This window comes from Quercus robur, chromosome 3, assembly GCF_932294415.1.
Source record: "Quercus robur chromosome 3, dhQueRobu3.1, whole genome shotgun sequence".
Classification (NCBI taxonomy): Eukaryota; Viridiplantae; Streptophyta; class Magnoliopsida; order Fagales; family Fagaceae; genus Quercus; species Quercus robur.
Window position 1 is genome coordinate 11,705,927 of NC_065536.1, and position 18,807 is coordinate 11,724,733.

The 18,807-nt window shown below is 32.3% G+C and overlaps 2 protein-coding genes and 1 pseudogene across 33 annotated transcripts in view; 2 read left to right on the forward strand and 1 right to left on the reverse strand.

Annotated features, from left to right (window-relative positions):
- Window positions 1-18,807, forward strand: part of LOC126717063 (mannosylglycoprotein endo-beta-mannosidase-like) — an 82,962-nt gene that overhangs the window by 37,770 nt on the left and 26,385 nt on the right. For 6 of the 27 annotated variants that reach the window (XM_050418255.1, XM_050418246.1, XM_050418262.1 and 3 more), the window contains 2 exons: window positions 11,965-12,197; window positions 15,679-17,432. In XM_050418255.1, coding sequence (XP_050274212.1) covers window positions 15,686-17,335 — 1,650 coding nt within the window. In that variant the 5' untranslated portion in view covers window positions 11,965-12,197; window positions 15,679-15,685 and the 3' untranslated portion in view covers window positions 17,336-17,432. Of the gene's footprint in view, window positions 1-9,391; window positions 9,575-10,493; window positions 10,553-11,964; window positions 12,198-15,678; window positions 17,433-18,807 lie in introns of those variants that run through there. The other 21 variants (XM_050418253.1, XM_050418239.1, XM_050418249.1 and 18 more) reach the window with 12 other exon arrangements.
- Window positions 1-18,807, forward strand: part of LOC126717066 (uncharacterized) — an 86,246-nt gene that overhangs the window by 27,578 nt on the left and 39,861 nt on the right. Inside the window, exon 4 of one of the 6 annotated variants that reach the window (XM_050418281.1) lies at window positions 7,384-7,773. The exons of the other annotated variants lie outside the window; for them this stretch is intronic. The gene's annotated coding sequence lies outside the window, so the exon portion shown is untranslated. Of the gene's footprint in view, window positions 1-7,383; window positions 7,774-18,807 lie in introns of those variants that run through there. 6 annotated transcript variants of the gene reach the window in all.
- Window positions 8,626-9,462, reverse strand: LOC126719242 (uncharacterized GPI-anchored protein At5g19250-like; annotated as a pseudogene).

The following is an 18,807-nucleotide window of genomic DNA, read 5'->3' on the forward strand; positions in this document are numbered from 1 at the left end:
TGTACATTACCATTAAAGAAATGTGAAAGCATAAAAGACCCCCTCTTCCCCCAAGTTAATAAATTGCATACTGCGCCCAAGGAATATAGCCTTCATTACTTATCTGTGCCTTGAATTATCCAGAATGGTATCTAGAGATGTGAAATTTCTTATTACTGAGCCTTTGGAGCATCCGATTATTATAAATTCAAATATCCTCAATTCTCATTAGGAGGTCAAACCAAGGACCAATGGAAGTCAGGTAGCCCCGTCCCCATGGGCATTTTTATCTAGTTTTAGGCTCTCAATACTTTTGTTATAGGTTATAATGGAATGAATTTGTAGCTTTTCTTCTACAGTCCTGACTTATGGTGGCTGAACAGTTTGGGAAAACAGTCCTTGTACAATGTTCATATTACTGTTGATGTAAAGGGATATGGAGAATCTGATGCTTGGAGCCATCTATTTGGCTTCCGAAAAATTTAGAGCCATATTGATAGTGCCACAGGTGGAAGGTATTGCTTTATATGCCTTCTAGAACATTTTACATAGGTTTTTTTTATGATATTATGATATGTAGTCTATAAAATTTTGATTTACAGGTTGTTCAATGTCAACAGACAGCCTATCATTATCCATGGTGGTAATTGGATATTGTCAGATGGGTTACTACGTCTTTCAGAGGAATGTTATGAAACCGACATCAAGTTTCATGACGATATGCATTTTAATATGATTCGCTGTTGGGGTGGTGGATTGGCTGAGAGGACAGAACTTTATCGTTATTGTGATATTTATGGACTTTTGGTGATCTCTCTCTCTCTCTCTCCTATTTGTGTGTGTGTGTGTAGTGAGTGTGATCAATTATAGAGGGTGTATGCAAAATAGAAATAGAAATAGAAATATTGAACAAACAATCACACAGGGAACATAGAGATAGAGACTTACATGGTTCAGATTTAGACACATGTCTAATGGTGGGCATTGAGAAGAAAAATTTACTAACAAGGGTGACTACAATAGTTGCACAAAACAAAACCCTATATACACCCAACAAGTTCTTTCTTACTAATAACAAAGATTATGGCTACGAAGTCGGTTTGGTGACTTTTTGTGGAGACTACCTAACCAAATAGGACTAGGCAGTACTATTTGCTTTCTCGTACACAATAAGAAGATGAAAAACAAACCATACCAAAGTCAGCAACTAGCAACTGTTTTTAGTGGACATGTAAGGGTTGAGTTCCACATCAAGAGAAATAGTAAGGAAAGTTAGAAGTTGATGGACATAGTTGGGTCTAAACCATTTGGCTTAAGCTGTTTGAGTGGTACCCCAATATATATTAATAGGTACCTCAATATATATCTATAGGCTCTTGTTGGAACCCAGGGACCCTTCTCATCCCAAAAAATTGGTATTAGAGTTATGGTTCAACTTTTGGTTCGAAATTTTAAATGTTTGTTATCTATTAAATTTTTTTTTTGAATGAGTGTCTTGGTGTTGATGTGGTTGGGGTGAATTTGGTTGTTGCTGCATTTGATGCAACTCTTGTATGCACACTCTGGATTTGCTAATGACTCACACTCAAACTCCCGTTTATAAAGGGAGTTTATAGTAAATTTAATCATTTAATCATATACTTCTAGTACTGTAACATGTGGGCTCAATCTCCCATTTATAAGGGGAGGCCCAACACATGAGATTTTAATTAGGAGGTTGAGTAGAGGAGTAGGGATCGAACTCAAAACCTCCCCACTCAGATATTATGTTAAATTACCGATTATCCTAAAAGTTCAAGCGATTGGGATATAGTAAATTTAATCATTTAACCACGTACTTCCAACAAAGCCAACAACTATAATATGCAATTCTTTCCTAAGAATGATGGTGTTCTTGTAACCATATAAATTGATGATATGTTAATCACTGAAATCAGTTCCATTATGAAAGTTACCATAAATTGTGGCATTGTTGATTTTATAACGCTTTTGAAAATTATTAGGGTATTTATTTTCTTTGACCTAAATTGTCCACAGAGCTTTTACCCTCAATTGTATAGTACTAACATAGTGGCAATAGCGTGTCACAAGCAAAATTTATTTCCTTTCTTCTAAGTATCAAAATTTGATTTTAAAACAAGCATAACTGATGTTATAAGATCAAGTTAAGACATGAGCAAGCCTATGCTTGCGAGACAATTCTTTATTTTCTTTGGTACAAGTCAACACTTCTTGATTTCTAATTTCTCAGGTCAGCTACATGGATTATTACTACCATCATTATCATTTGACCTTGATCTCTATTTCAGGCTATACACTCTGTTAGAAAATTGTTTATTTTATCTTTTTTGACTGCCTCTGCCTTAGACCTCATATATTTCTAGCTCCCTCTTGTTCTCGAATGCTTTGAAATATAAATAAAGAACTCTTTACTAGTTAGCTCAGTGGTTTTTGTCTACATAATTAAAAATTGTCTTAATCAAATTTTCTATATCTTCTCCTCAAAGCTACGTCTAGATTTTAGTGAATACATTCATTCTGTATTCTATTTGTTATTGCCATTATCAATGATTTAACTAAATTATTTAGGATAATAGCTTTGTTTAGTTCAATTGTATTTTTTAATTGCCATTAACATATTTTAGCATCTTTTTTCTCAAAAAATTTATTTGACATTGTCTGCTGTTTGGTATATTGCAGTAGGAGCCTTTGGTACTTTTAATTTTAGTACACTCTGTTAGAACATTTTTCTCAAAAAATGTTCCTACCAGAGTGAATTCTGCATTGCATTATTTTGAATGATTTATTCTCCAGAGACCCAGGCCTGTCTACAGGGTTAAATATGGCTCAAGGCTAACCAAACCTAAGAATTCCAATATTCTAAGTTATTTCAGTATTAAATTACTCTAGTATAACTTGGTCCATATGGCTGATTTGATTTTTGTAGGTGTGGCAAGAGTTTTGGAGTACTGAAGACGTTGAATTGGTGACCTGGTATCAAATCCAAATGGTCCCCTGGATCATGATCTTCTCTTGCTATGTGCAAGAGACACTGTCAAGCTTCTAAGGAGCCATCCAAGTCTTGCTCTTTGGGTAGGTGAAAACGAGCAAGTTCCACCAGATGACATCAACAAAGATTTGGAAAATGTCCTGAGACTAAATCTTATTTCGAAAACTTCAATGAAATCAGCAAATCTTCTGAAGATTTATCTGCAGTGTCAAAAGATCCTAGCCAATATTTTGATGGTACATTTGTTTACATCCAAGGACCTTTGTGGGATGGATTTGCAAATGTAAGGGGGGCTTCACTGATGGCCCTTATGAAATCCGAAATCCTGAAGCATTTTTTAATAATGATTTTTACAGCCATGGATTCAATCCTAAGGTTGATTCTGTCAGGGCTGTTGCATATACTATCAGAGCAAGAATGTCTCAAGAAGGCTGGCAGATTCCGTTGTGTAAGCAACTTCCTAGTGGGTACACAGAAGAAGTTCCAACCCCATATGGGAATAACATAAATACATTCCCTATTCAAAGCCAAAAAAAAGTGTTGATCAGATTGAACTTTGCGGAACCCCAAAGGATCTTGATGATTTTTGTTTGGAGGTAAATCAAAATTTTCTATACCTATTCTAGATGCCTACTGGTTTTTTTTTTTTTTTTTTGGTGCTGAGCTAACTTGAAATGATCATCAAGCTTAACTAGCTAACTACATTCAATTTAGAGCTTTGCTGGAGGGCTAGACTTCCCGTAAATACACTTGTCCTGATTTGGAAGGCACAGAACCCTTGGATTGGTCTTAGTGGTTAGTTAAATGATCATCTTTTACACCAAATGGCAGGTTTCTATGGCTGTCGCTGTGCTGCAGAACCAATCCATGTCCTGCTGAATCTGGCTACATATTTTATAGAGGTAATTTCTAAATTAGTAAGAGTTATAATTTATGAGTTTGGATTGGATTTTGAAATTTAATGAATATTTAATATCTGATGAATTGTTTTCATAGAACACGTATTGAGCCTGAATAATCTTTTGAATTCAATAAATAAAATTGATATATATTTTTTGACATAACAAAATAAAAAGTTAATAAAAAAAAAATCTAGCAAAAATGCTCATTGCTGATTTTCTTTTTGTTTCTGTACCTGTGGGTTGACAAGACCGGGGGGTGGTTGAAATGCTTAAATTTGTGTTTCTTAAACCAAATAATATTTCAAAAGGGTGCCCATATGAAACTATTGCATTTTTCTCAAAGACATTCTTCGTACTTTATGCTATTTAAAATGATCCCATCTAGAGATGGTATGTAACATCGCAATTGTTTTCTGAATCTGCCATCAGCAAGTTGTCAATACTACATCTGAGTAACTGTCTAACGTAGCTATTGAAGCCTTGGTCTAGGATCTAGAAGGTACATTTCCATACTACAAAGTTTTTGAAAATCTCTCTACCCCGGCCAAAAAAACAGTACCCATAGTTGAGAGGAAGTATCCAAAGTCTAAAAACCCAAAGCTGGTCTACTTCCTTCTCAAACTCTACCACACATCAGACTATGCTATTTTATCTAGGAAATTTTACTGGTTGCATCTATTTGGTAAAGATTACAAGTTGCTGGAGCCATACAGAATGAAAAAAAATAACCCTCAAGATTTACATCCAAGGTTTTCATCAAAGGGTTCACTTATGAAAAAAAATAACCCTCGAGATTTACATCCAAGGTTTTCATCAAATATACAAGCTACTGTAATTTGATAGCATGATTTTTATAGTGCTCAATTTAGATGTTAAACTATGAGACTTTAATCATTTTTGTTTATTTTTTAATCCTTTGTGGTAGACAAAGTACTCTATAATGCAATTTGTTTAGAGAAAAGCAAAGGTTGGCTAAACAAAAGTTATTGGATGAGAGACAAATTTTATCTTTCGCAATTTTACTTTAATTATTATTATTATTATTTTATAACAATGCATATATAAAAATTTAATTCTTAGATTTTGCTAATAATTGATTATTTGATAATATGTTTTGGGTGGACGAAATTACAATTTCCGCAAAGAAAATAACATTAGTAGATTATAAATAACAATTTTTTTTCCTAATTGGTTCAATTAATCATAGTTAAGTTTTATTAATTTTTTTAGTTACTTTTTTCAGTGTTTTGGATTGTAGGCAGAAAAAATAAGTTTGAGAAAGTTTGTTTAAAACTAAAAGAATAATTTCTAAATTTTATTTTCTTTTTAATGATTCACAAAATGTTATAAATAACTTTTATTAAAAAATAAATATTTTCGTTAAATTGCCTTTTGAATTTTTGAGAAAAATTGTATTTTTTTTTCATTTTAGTACGACAAAAATTATTAAATTTATGATTTATGATTGTTTCTATATTACATTTATGATTATTCTTATAATGAATAAAAATATAATTACAAAATACATTACTCTTTATTAAATTAGTTTAAATTGTATAAAAAAAATTTAATAAAACTACCATAAAATAATTATCATGCGCAACGCGCAGGTTTGTGGCTAATCTATATATATATATATATAAAACCGAAACCTTTGGAGCTCCCACAATTTTCCACGTCATCACTATTTTCTTTTTCTTTTTATTTTAGATTCTTTTTATTTTTGGTTCAATTTTCCACGTCATTACTATTTTCTTTTTCTTTTTCTTTTTTAATTTTGGATTCTTTTTATTTTTGGTTTTATATCTTATCAAGTATTACAATAGTTTAGTTTAAATAAAATTCTATTAGATATATGTTTCAAAAGCTTGAAAATAGCCTTTGGAGCTCCCACAATTTTTCACGTCATCACTATTTTCTTTTTCTTTTTCTTTTTATTTTAGATTCTTTTTATTTTTGGTTTTATATCTTATCAAGTATTACAATAGTTTAGTTTAAATAAAATTCTATTAGATATATGTTTCAAAAGCTTGAAAATTCTATTTCAACTAAAATTCTATAACAAAAATTTTCACAAATAAATTTCTGCCAAGGTCGAAACCCTTCATACTCACTCAAATTTTCACAAAGAAAACACACATATCAAATTGAAGCCATAGCAGGAAGCAAGTTGATTCTTCAACGAGAACAAATCCTGTAGTACAAAGGCCACCCAATTGCTTTTAGTTTTGAACTCGATTGTCTTATTAACAACAAAGTCTATGAATTGCAGTGATGGACAGTCGTCCACAAATAACATCCACGCAAGGGCTTGATGTTCTTCTTAATTATCTCATATAATTCTAGGAATTATTTTATTTAATTTTTTTTGGAATTAATATATTTAGATGGTTGGCATAGCAGACAACGTAAAAACAATTTTCTGTCATTTATGTTGCCTTCTGCATAACCCTAAATCAATGTTGAAATGTTGTGTTTTACAACCATCTGATCTTGGTAACCAAACCCTGCACCTATGATTGTTTATGATTATTTTTGTTCATTGTTTGTAGTTTAAACCCATTAAAACTTATTGGCTGATGGTATTTCATGGTTTTTTTTTTCCCTTTACTTTTACTTTCAAGGTTGCTAGGAACACAACCTAACATGTGATTTTTTTTCATTGTTTAAAGTTTAGACCCATTAAAATTTAAAACTAATTACTTTATAGGTTCATGTACTTTTTTCTTCTTCTTATTTTTCTCTTTTGAATAGTCATATATTTTGTGTTAGTTTTTGCAATATTTGAACATGTTTAGCAGATTTCAACAACTATACCATGTATTATTCTTTTGAAGGTAATCAATTTTTCTTTTATATTTCTCTATTATAAAATCATATATATATATATATATATATAGTTTTGTTTCAATAATTTATAGGATGTAAATCTTATGATTCCTTAATATTTTTTGGCCTTTTGGAAGTTTTAACATCTGACTTTTTGAGTTATATTTTTGTAATATCCAAAACTATCTGGAAAATTTCAATAATTATAACCATGAATTATTATTTTGAGTGTAACAAATTTTTCTCTTATATTTCTCTGTTGTGTAGTCACACACACATATATTTTTATAATTTTTAAGCTCTTAATCTTTTGATTCTTTTCAATAATTATAAGTTTATAGTCATGAACTATTCTTTAATATTTTTCGTAAGTCATTGCACGTTCAAACAATGACTTCTTTATCAAATTGTAACACAAATTGAAGTTATACAAGAGCAATTCATGCAATAATATAGTTTCTTAATCAATTTAAAATTTTATAAAATCAATTTAGTTTACCACATAAATAGGTAGGTTCCCGTGCATAGCACGGGTTGGCGACTAGTATACATAATAATGACGCTCAACTCATCATTTAATCAAAACTATTCAATTAAACATATCATTTATTTATTTCAACCATTATCACGACTTTTAGACTTTGGGCTTTATTTATTTTGTAGGGTTAAAAATGCACCGAAAGCTATTGGTCTGTGCGGCCCAATATTGAGTTTCGGATTGAACTCCCCAAAACAAATCCGGGTCTAGCAATGTCACCCCTCCAGCGGAAGACACGTGGCTATGCGCAAAAATGGCCCTCAACAACAATCAAGCTCAATCAATTATTGAAGCTCACAAATTTTTACTTCTAAGAGCCTTCACTTAGAAAACAACTACTTTTTGCCATTTTGGAGCTAATAGAGACATCACCACTAAATATGGACTCATAATTTCTTTATTTTATGATATGCAAATGGAAATCAACACTGTTTTATTTAACTCATCATTATTGTTGAATTTCTTGATGTTGATATGAAGCAAATTGATAATGAAAAATTTCTGCGTTTCTTTTATATATGAACAAAATGGTGGATTCATAAGTATTTGTAGAGCATAAGAAAGGTCATAAAATCTTCCATGTAGCTATTTTGTTATTGTTGCATCTCATGTGTTTGGTAAAATTCCTTTTCTTATATTTTATTCTCAGAATCGTATATTTTTATTTTTGGTCATTCTATTACAAATAATCAACATCTCTACCATCAAATTTCTTATTGATCTAAGCTTTCTTGGTAAGCTTCTAATTTACTTAGCTGATCATCTTTAGGAAAAAACCAAAAGGAGAATAAGATAAAATATAGTTTACTTGAGAACATCATTTTGCTATTAATGTTTTTATGTATAAATACTTGAGTAACTAGAATTTTTTTTTTTTTTTGGCACTTATTATTATTCCAATTATCCTTATATCTAGACCCTTAGATTAATTTTTGGGAGTTCAAAGTGATAGCTTAGCAGTAATGACATCTTTTGTGGTGTTCCATTATTTACTTAATATTACATATATACAATGCTTATTTCATTTAACATTTTTGAATTGATATTTTTTTAATTCATTTTCCCCTTTTAGTCTCCTTGCAAGCCTTGAAATTGCACAACTTCTATTATAACAGTTAGCACCAAATTAAGCTTATTTTTGTGGGAACAACAAATGCAAGTAATCATGTAATTTATAAATTTAAAGGCTATATACTGTGGGATTTGTTCATATGTGATAATTTAAAACCCAATTTCAAATAACACATATTGAATTTTTAAAAATATACAAGGTATAATATAATTCAGTAATGTTCGAATAAAAATTATGATATCAAATTTTCCCGTGCATTGCGCGGGTCTGCGATTAGTTTGTGTAAATGGCAAGCACCTGAAGCATTTCAGCTCACTGAAATAACAAGCAATCCAAAGAACAAAGCCACCAGGCAGTTACTCATACTTATATTAGCAATCAAAGAAGCTACACCAGAAAAGCTTCCGATTGATGTGTTAGTGCTCAAAACAACCACCATCCAATTTTCCTCAGAGCCAATCTCGGCCCCGGTGTAGCTGGAATCATTAAGATATTTTGCATATTGAGAATTTGTATAATTAGAAAGGACCGCAGTTGGGTCTAATTTGGGCACACAAATAGGCAGTATTTCCCCATCAAGTGTGTTGTTGCCATTTATGTCACACTTATCCAGGAGCTTGTCAAAGTCGGTGAAATTAGGCTTGTTGCCTGGAGCAGCGCTGTAGTCGAAGGCATTTTCACAAGATAGGGCATCTAATTTGTCTGCAATTTTTTCAACAAGGCAAGCTGCATTGCTGTTCTCTGTGAAGTTGGGGAGATTTGATGATAACCTGGCTGTAGCCATTAAGTCCTTCGAAGAGATCGTCTTCTTCATTTTCACAAAACGACACATCGTCTGAACCTAAGTACCTAAACTAAACGCATTCCAACAGTGAAAGCGGCTAATTTGAAATATAGTTGATATTTTTAACACAACGACAATTTTAATTTTTAATTTTTCTTTTATAACTTTTATAAACAGACACTCATTCCACGTGGCTAGCCCGGCCCCACTCCCTTTTTGGTATTACCAAAAATACCCTTACTGCCTTTCGCTTTTCTCTCACACGGTCACACCCTCATACACCGACAAAGAAGAGAATCAATCACACACTGACTCTCTCTTTCTCACTCTCACTTCTGAGCGAGTCATGACTCGGTCGGCTTAAATGGCGAGTACAGGGAAGACTCGGTTCGACTCGGGCTGATTCGCGGCGATGTCCACGGAGGTTAGCCCTTTGGTTAAACGCCGTCGTTCCCGGAACGTAAATTTATCTTTCACCGCCTTCTCTTCAATCTTATTTTCCTTTATTAATATAACATTATGCAATCGCTTGTCAATTTTGAGCTTCCAAAGCTTAACTCGTACATCTTGCGTTATATTTTACTTGCACTCCCTGCTGGTCTATTGTTTATTTATGCCTCTATTTATTATAATTTTTTGTTTTTATAACATCCACTATTTATGGCTCTGTTGATCATACTTGTAATTTGTGTTCAATAACATCACTATCATTTATAGAAACAAAGGTTGGCAAGTGCTGTATCTGTATATAATCATGGTTATGTAATAGCTGTTAAGGGAATTTTGGGGCAGAAAAAGAAAAATGAAAGTTGTATTTTTTCAATTAGTGAGGGCTAATGGTGATTTGATTGACAGTGTTTTGGCAATCTTGGTAGAGACACAAAGTTGTTCCTGACCCTGAGATTTTATACTCCTTGAAATGATTTTCATGCTAATTTTTAAGAAATTGTAAGATTTTCCTTTGGTTGCATTCCCTATAAATTTCACTTGATAGTGTTTTTTCCTCTCAACCATGTGTGAAATTTGTCAGTACTTGGGTAGTTGGTCACTGTTATTGGGTCAGATTTTAACCAAAAGATGGTCTGAAAATGGGCACAAAAAGCTCATGCCAAAGGGGATGTTTCATTAGCATTCTCTCGATGTCACTGATATTCTACATTCTGATGGTCAAAATTGCTTGCCTTTCTTGTTCGTCCTCCTGGGAGAATTCCCCATAAGGGGGGGGGGGGCCTCCAAAACCTATTTAATTTATATATTATTTTATTTTAGAATTACATCTATGATTTTGGATCCCATGCGAGTGGAGTGTTGGAGTAAAAATCTAAATTTTGATATGCTTGGAATGCATGCAATTTTTCAATAATTTTTTTTCATGCTAGATTGGAAAAGACGTTGCCACACAATACGTTCTGGGTTGGGATTGGATGGCTCCTATAAGGTGACTATGTTTTTTTTTACCTTTGATCATGGTTATTTTTTTTTTCCATAATGATATTGTTATCTCTAGTTTCTTGTTGGAAAATGAGAGACAGTAGATGCGTATTGATGAGAAATTATTTGAAATTTCCAGTCAGAACCAAAACGAGACAGTTTTCTACAAATATTTGAAACAAATATTTGAAACAAATATTTAGTGAATAGTGTCAGTGTGATAAATCATTGAGAAATTAGTTATACAGTGGAGAATTATTCGGTTGAAAATGGGTCATAGGTATAAGAATAATTCTTATGTAGTTTTTTTTTTTTTTTTTGGTATAAATTATGCAATTCTTATTGATATAAAAAATAGGGTTGCCCAAGTATACATGGAATATACAACAGGGGACCATACAATCAATTATACAAAGTACATGAATCTATCAAATCAATAACAGAACATAAAGATAGACTAGGCAAAACTAACATCCAATCCAACAAAGTTCTAAAGATAATGAATTTTAAGGGACACAAAATCTTGTTAACTGAGTTTGACCTAGAAGAACAAAATATAGACATACAATATACAGTGGATTCATCAAATACAGATAATGTTTTATCCTTCAAAATTCCAAGCTTTTTTTCATTTCGTAGATCCTTATATGAGTGGATATTAGCTTTGGGACAGTTTTACATTTCTAATTTAGATGCTTGATCTTTGTAATTTTCATTCATAATTGTTGTTGCATGTCTTGCATAATTTCCTTGTAAATGGGTTGCACCTCTGCTATTTAATGAATTATTTATTGATTAAAAAAAAGAGTTTTGAAAGGGAAAGTCACACAATGCCGGAACTTCTATATGCATCCTCCCAGGATAAAGGAAGGGAAATTCCACTTACATTCACGTCTTATTGTGTCTTTTGCAGTTAAGAATGTATTTTTGTCCTATTGTAACCTATCCGTATGTTCTCAGTGCAGTTGAATGAACCATATATATATATATATATAGAATATGTCAAAGAAAAATAATTCTGTTTCTAAGTACTTGACATTTGTACGATTACAAGGATAGGAACACTGGCCATATGGGATGAGGTGTCTCTATCAATAAATGGGGTCAGCTGTATTGCATAACTTCCTTCCATAACAATAGATATGTGATAAAATATAATGTTAATGATATTTGGAACTTTTAAATGAATGCACTAGTGTAAACATTATTATTACCCTCATAAGTTGTACATATCCATGGTTTCAAAACATTTAGTGTAGATTTCTTCTGTAATTCCTTATTAATTTCTATTTGTGGTCATGCAATTCTTTCCAAATTAGAATTTCAATATATAATGGTGCTTTTGTTCCATTGGGAGAATTGTTCTATGCCTATTGTAATCAGATAATTCAGATACGGATGCTTTATTATTTGATGCAGCCAGTGAAAATAATTGATCCGCACTTGGTTTCATTGTTTTTTGACGATTACAAGAGGGTGTATTTGCATGCTACAACAGAGTTAGAAAATAGACGTGCCTGGGTTGATGAGTGTTCTTTGAATATCCAAGTAACAACGGGAGTTGAGGGAAACATTTTTTTAGTAGAGCATCTTCAGACTCAACACTTGTCATATTCCCTGCTGGTTCACATATGCAATATACATTTCCTGAGGTCAGTGATAGCATTCATTCTTATGAGAATTTTGAGAAGAATAGTCTTTTTCAGCTTGCCTCTTTCTTAAGCAATTCAAAATTTAAGATACTCTTATTTTACTAAGAAGCTACCAACCATTAAGAGCAAACTTCATAGTATCTCTAGCACAATATTAAGTCTTTGCCCCATTGGATTGCCCCCACATGGAAAATCAAAAAACAAGATTAGACCGGCTTTTGGTTAAAGTTTAGGAACTAGAATATGTGAGCTATCTATGTCCTTCTTCCCAATTGAGGTGAAGAAGGCTTGTCGACTTATTCTAGCATCTTATGAAACCTTTAATATTTATCATATAAGTCTGATTATTAATAACCCTGTCTCTTTTGGTGTTAGTACATTCATCCTAATGCTTTTGACACTTGGTATACCGTCTCTTTTTTACTCAAGTACTTGTTCTTCTTTTTCAGCTAAAGGATTGCTTTTGTTTCTACTCATTCATCCTTACTAAGGCAAAGCACTTTTGCACATTTAATATTGCATGTCCATGTAGTAAATCGTGTAAAGAAATAAAGGCAATAAGAGAGAAATTTCTCAAAATTAAACACAGAATCACATCATCAACAAAGTCTTGACCAAGTAACAATTATTAGCTACAAGGAGGTAAAACTAAGCTCCATTCAAGGAGAGTATGAAAGAAAAAGGACTTTATATCAAGGATCAACCGTTCAAGAATTCTTCCTGTTCATTACTTAGAAAACTATTTCTTGATAGTGTCCGGTGACGTTATTCCCGTTAAGATCACTTTTAAGGTCCCTCTAGGTGTCACTTCTCAAGTTTCGTTTCATGGCTGGAATTACCATGACTGTCCATTGAGCTGGGTAAAGAATACTCTTTTAATGTTGTTTGCAACCTTGTGGAAGTATAAAATCTATTGTGGTCAAGTTTTACAGAGGAAATCATTATCACAAGTTCCCGGAATGCTGGAAATAAATTTCCAACTTTTACATACTTAATTGTCCTTTTTTGCACTGGGAAACATTTTTTAGTTAAAGTTTCACCAGTGATACCAGTAATGAAGCAGCTAAATAAATTGAGAGAACCTTCTATATTTCTGCCAATGTTATTTAGTTTTTCTTAGGTGAAATACCTACAAATTTGTAATATATGGTGTTGACTCTGTGTGTAAGTAATTTGCAGAGATGGACCTTTTCGTCATTTGCTTGCTTTTTATGTGTGTGCTTTCTCATTACTTTATGTCTTGATTAAGGGAGTGATGGAATGAAACAAAGATACAGAGATGAAGGGTGTTTATTCAATTAAAAAAAGGGTAAGGGATGAGTGAAAGAAATGCATATGAATTTAGTTTGTTTAGCAAACTGGGAATTGGACTTTGAATTTGGATGCTTTGAAATCTGAAGTATAAAATTCTATAGAATTTTTGTATTGTCATTTTTTTAACATAAACAATAGAAATCAATATTATAAATTTCAAAAGTAAAATTTTGAGTAAATTCTGACTCAAAATTCATCATCTAAATGTAACACGAGATAAAATTTCATTTATGTATAACCCAAATAGAGATGCATAAAGAAATCTCATAAATGAATGAGAAAAATTTAATGTTAGTATGGACATGTTTGGAAACACAAAAGAAAGAGGGGGAAAAAAAAGAGGAAAAGAAATAGGAAATGTTACTATGAAGATTTAACTCCAAGTTGGCAAGGAAGCATAAATGCCTTGCTTGCTTCTTTTGTTCCTTCTTTCTTTTGTTTTCTTTTGTATTGGAGAAAGAATTTCTTCTATGACATGATGATCTATTGAGTTGGACAAGGTATATCTTCTTTGGCACAATGGCTTGGTAATCCTATATATAGTAGAAGTTATGAAGGGTTAACATATGAACTTAGCCTTAAAAAATTCAATACAGAAAATAACTTGGAAGCTTCCCAAGGTTTGTTTTGAAGCCAAAATTGGATTCTTCTTGTTGTAAGTTTTGATAGTTGCTTACATTAATTTTTTTGATGAACCTTGCTTAGGTAAATTTGTTCATATGCATGTGTGTTTTTGTATTGGTATTCATAAACAATGGTTACTTTGCTTACTAAAAATTTGTCACTATATTTTTATGAGATATATTACTCTAAATGGTTTGCAATTTTGATAAATAGTATATCACTCAACTTTTTTATATAAATCATTATTTTCTTGAATCACGTTTTTATTTAATATCTGTTACAGGTTAATTACGTAAAATTTGAAAATAATTAGTTGCCATTTTTTGTTAAACTTATAAGTTAGCTGTTTACTATATTTAAGAATGCAAAAAACTATAATCATTCTTCATAGATTAGTGAGCTTTTCATGTCTAATCACCTTGATATTCAAAAAGAATAGTAGATCACCCTAATATTTGGTAAGCATGATAGTTGGAGAAAGAAATTTAGTCTAACAATTGGATTTACAAACTATTATTATGGAAAAAAAGTAACTTATCAAAAAAAAAAAATTATTATGGAAAAAAATTATTGAGGAATATAACTTCAGTAAAAGTTACCAAAAAGTCTAACTTGAACCAATCTCTATCAAATATTTGTTTTGTCCTTTATTAGTACTAAAATAGTTTACATTCGATCTCAAACATTACCAGAACATTTTTCCACCCTATTTATCACAAGTGGGAAAGAGAGGACTATAACATAAATTATTTTCATGAAGAACATCTACCAGTACGACCGAGCTAAAAAAACTCTTGACAAAATATTAATATACATAAATGTTAAGGGAGTGATAGTCTCGGCATTAAAAAATAAAAAAATATTTGTTAAATGAAAAAAACCATCATGTTGTATTTTTTATGTTATAATTGGATTAACATAGCCAAGCTCGAATGAGGTTTACGTAAAGCTCTAAAAGGCTTTACTCTTTCATTTTTGTATCCCCATACCACCTTTATGATGTTCAGTTTTTTCAATTAAAGTATTATTAACTATCAAAAAAAAATCTCCCGGAGATTTTGTTGGGTTAGCTTTGTTGTTATGAGCTTTAATGGATAACCTTGGTTAAGTAAAAGCTTGCATAAGGAAATTACAATATATAAATATGAAGGCAAACTTAGTTGCACTATTTACTTACATAATGAATAAAGGTAAACATAGATATGTGTTAGATGATTTTAAATAAATGATAATGATTGACATAATCAAGAGAAAAAAAAAAAGTAAAAAACTAATTATTATTTTTCTAATAACAAGAATGGAGGATCAATTAAAAACATGGTTTTAATTTTTGTTGTGCAAACATTCTTACTATTTTATTTCTAACTTTTAGATGCATTCCGTTTATTTTTTAAAAAATCACGCACTCTCTCTGATTTTTATTTATATTTGGATTCACCCTTTCTACGTATTATTATGCCTTTTTTCTTATTATTTTATAAACAATAAATTTGATGATATGTCTATTATTGTCACTGTCACTTTGCATGTCATACGAATAAAGAAGATAGATGGAGCAGCAGCAACAGCTTCTACATTTTATCCATCCTAAGCATCCCTTGGTCTTCAATCCAGAAGATAGAAGTGGACGTTCTTGTTGGGGGTGTGATGAACAAGTATATGGACCTAGCTACAGTTGTAAAGAATGCGGAGGGATTTGGGTTCATCATAAATCATGTGCAGAACTACCCCTTGGGTTGCACCATCCCTTGCACCCAATCCATCCTCTTATTCTCTTTTCTCCACTATTATGGGCATATAACGGTGAGGACAAACAACTTTACAAATGCGAACTCTGCAAAGAAGATCGTGAGGAATACACTTATCGGTGTTCTCGCTGCGACTTCAACCTTCACATTACATGCGCTTCTTTAGCACCCACCACCATGGAACCTGAATTCCACCACCACCCGTTGACCCCTGTTTGGAAGTGGATCTCTTTCACTTGTGACCTTTGTGGCGTTGAAGACAAAGGTATGCCCTATTTATGTAATCCATGCGGTTTCTGGATTCATAGAAGATGTCCTCTTTTCCCACACAAAGTCAAAGTTGTGCATCACAAGCACCTCCTTCACCTCACCCATTCTTCTCTTGAGTTCCATCAATCCAACTCCCGATTTTGTCAAATTTGTGGTCAAGAGGTGGACACATGCTATGGGTTTTACTATTGCTCCAAATGTGATTTTGCTGCCCACCTCAATTGTGCTATAGGAAACAAGGAGAGCATAAATTTGCAAGAATTTAAAGATGAGGATGAAGTTTTAGAACTCAGTGAATCGGTTGACTCAACTTACAAAGTCAAAAAATACAATAAGAGGGAGGGTGGAATTCAAATAGCTGCAGAAATCAAACGCTTTAGTCATGAGCATGACTTAATGCTCACCGAGCAGCTTCTAAATAACCAAAAATGCGATGGGTGCGTAAGAGCTATTCTCCCGCTGTTTTATAGTTGCGTAAAGTGTAGCTTCTTTCTTCATGAATCTTGTGCTAATTTACCCAAAAAAAAGCGACACCCACTTCATCAACACCCCCTATCCCTGCTCCCAATGAAACCAAGTAAGGATTTTAGGTGTTATGCCTGCCATCGTAGATGCAATGGCTTCACCTATTGGTGTGAGACATGCCGTTTTAGACTTGATGTTCAATGTAGTATGATCTCAGAAATCCTTATCCACCCTGGCCATGATCACAGACTTATTCTCTCTAGTGTTGAATCTTCTCAGAATTGTAGTTGTTGTGAATCTAGAACTTACCCAATATTCTGTTGTACCACTTGTGCATTTACTTTGGACTTCAGATGTGCTACACTACCACATTTTACAAGATACAAACAACATGAGCATCCCTTTGCTCTCAGTTATAGAGTTGAAGATAACTCTGGTAAATATTATTGTGATATCTGTGAAGAAGAACGGGACTCAAAGTATTGGTTTTACTACTGTGAGGATTGCAGTTATCCTGCTCATCCAAAATGTATTATTGGGAAATACCCAAATTACAAGTTTGGAGGAACTTACAAATTTGACTGTCACTCACACCCTCTTACTTTCCTTGAGGAAACTAAAGACCACCCTCAATGTAACGAATGTAATGATTCTTGTGAAAAGTTGATCTATCAATGTGCTCAGTGTAATTTCTACATCCACAAGAGTTGTTTATAAAAAGGACAAATGTGTTTTTAATTTATACTAGATGTAGTCCACGTAAGTTTTTTGGTGCGTGGAATTCATCAAATGACAATGCAATAATTCTTTTCAATGCTCTTTCTTGGCATCATGGTTCAAATACAATGTAAATACATTGTACCAACTGAAGCTTGTTTGAGTGTGGTTGTACCCTACCTCATCCACTTCTGTTTGAAACAATAAGCTTGTTGATAGTAGGAATTTTCAGTTTTCAATGTTTTATGGTAGTACATTGTTTAGCAATGGAACTTTGATTTTAGTGTGGAACATAAAGTTCAGGGTTGATGAACAAATACTGGAAATAAAAGGCAAATTTCTGGTATCTCTTATCAACTGTGTATGACTAGTTTTCCCTCTATTTTCTATTTCTATGCAATTTCGATTGCATTCATTTTTCTTGAGCTCACATTAATTGTCTATGTCTTCTTTCTTCTGCATTAGGTGAGCATTAGTTATTTTGAAGAGGGAAATGAGCAATTAGAGTCAAAGCATGAATGCAAAGATTCAATAGCATTTTAAGTTATTATAGATTTACATGTTTATCAACATCTTTTATGTCATTAGTTTTAATCACTAATATTATTACTATGATTGTTATTTCTATGAAAGCTCAATTATGCATGATTTAATTATCATTGATGGTGAGGTACTTTTCTTTTGTGTTTTCTCAACATAAATTTTATATATCGTCTTAGTAAGAATATTGGCCTGATATTTTAATATGAAGGCACAAAATGTACTTTGTAAATATTGATGTTAAGAACATGGTGATTTGGGAGCAACAATTGTTAATAACATGGCTGGTTGAGTTATATAGTTTAATTGAATATCTTCCAAGTCCAAGGTAATCTTCAAAACCTTTTTGGGCAAAGAGACTACAAATCTTGTCTAATAAGTTCAGGGCTTAGTTTAGAAAATGTTGGTCAGGCCTTTCCTGGTTTGAAGGATCTCATTGTTACATAATACTTCTAAAATTTCAAGGAAAAATAATTTTCTATGACTTACCTGTGTACTTGTGTTCGAAAAGTCATTCTTTTGGTTCTTTTCCCTTAATTTTTAAGCATTCTAGTACTGTCCCATTGTCTTATTTTATTATAATTTTAGTAATGCTGTGATATGCTTGTTCTGATCATCTAAGTCAGACCTCTTTTTCATTGCCTAATTCTTATGTTATTTGGTTTTTGTCTCCTGATTACTATGCAATTAACATAACCATTATTTGCCACCATGGGACTGAATACTTGGCATCTCTTGAGCTTCTTTGTATCACTATTTTTGTTGTTAAATAATTTAAGGTACCATTTTCTCCCCTCGAATTTTAAGTCAGGTTAGGTTGTTGTGCTTTTGCTTTCCACACAATTAAGTTCCAAGCCTCTTCATTCTGAAAATCCACCTTGACATTTACATTGGTTTTCATTTACTTGCACACCTCCAAAGTTTATAGATGT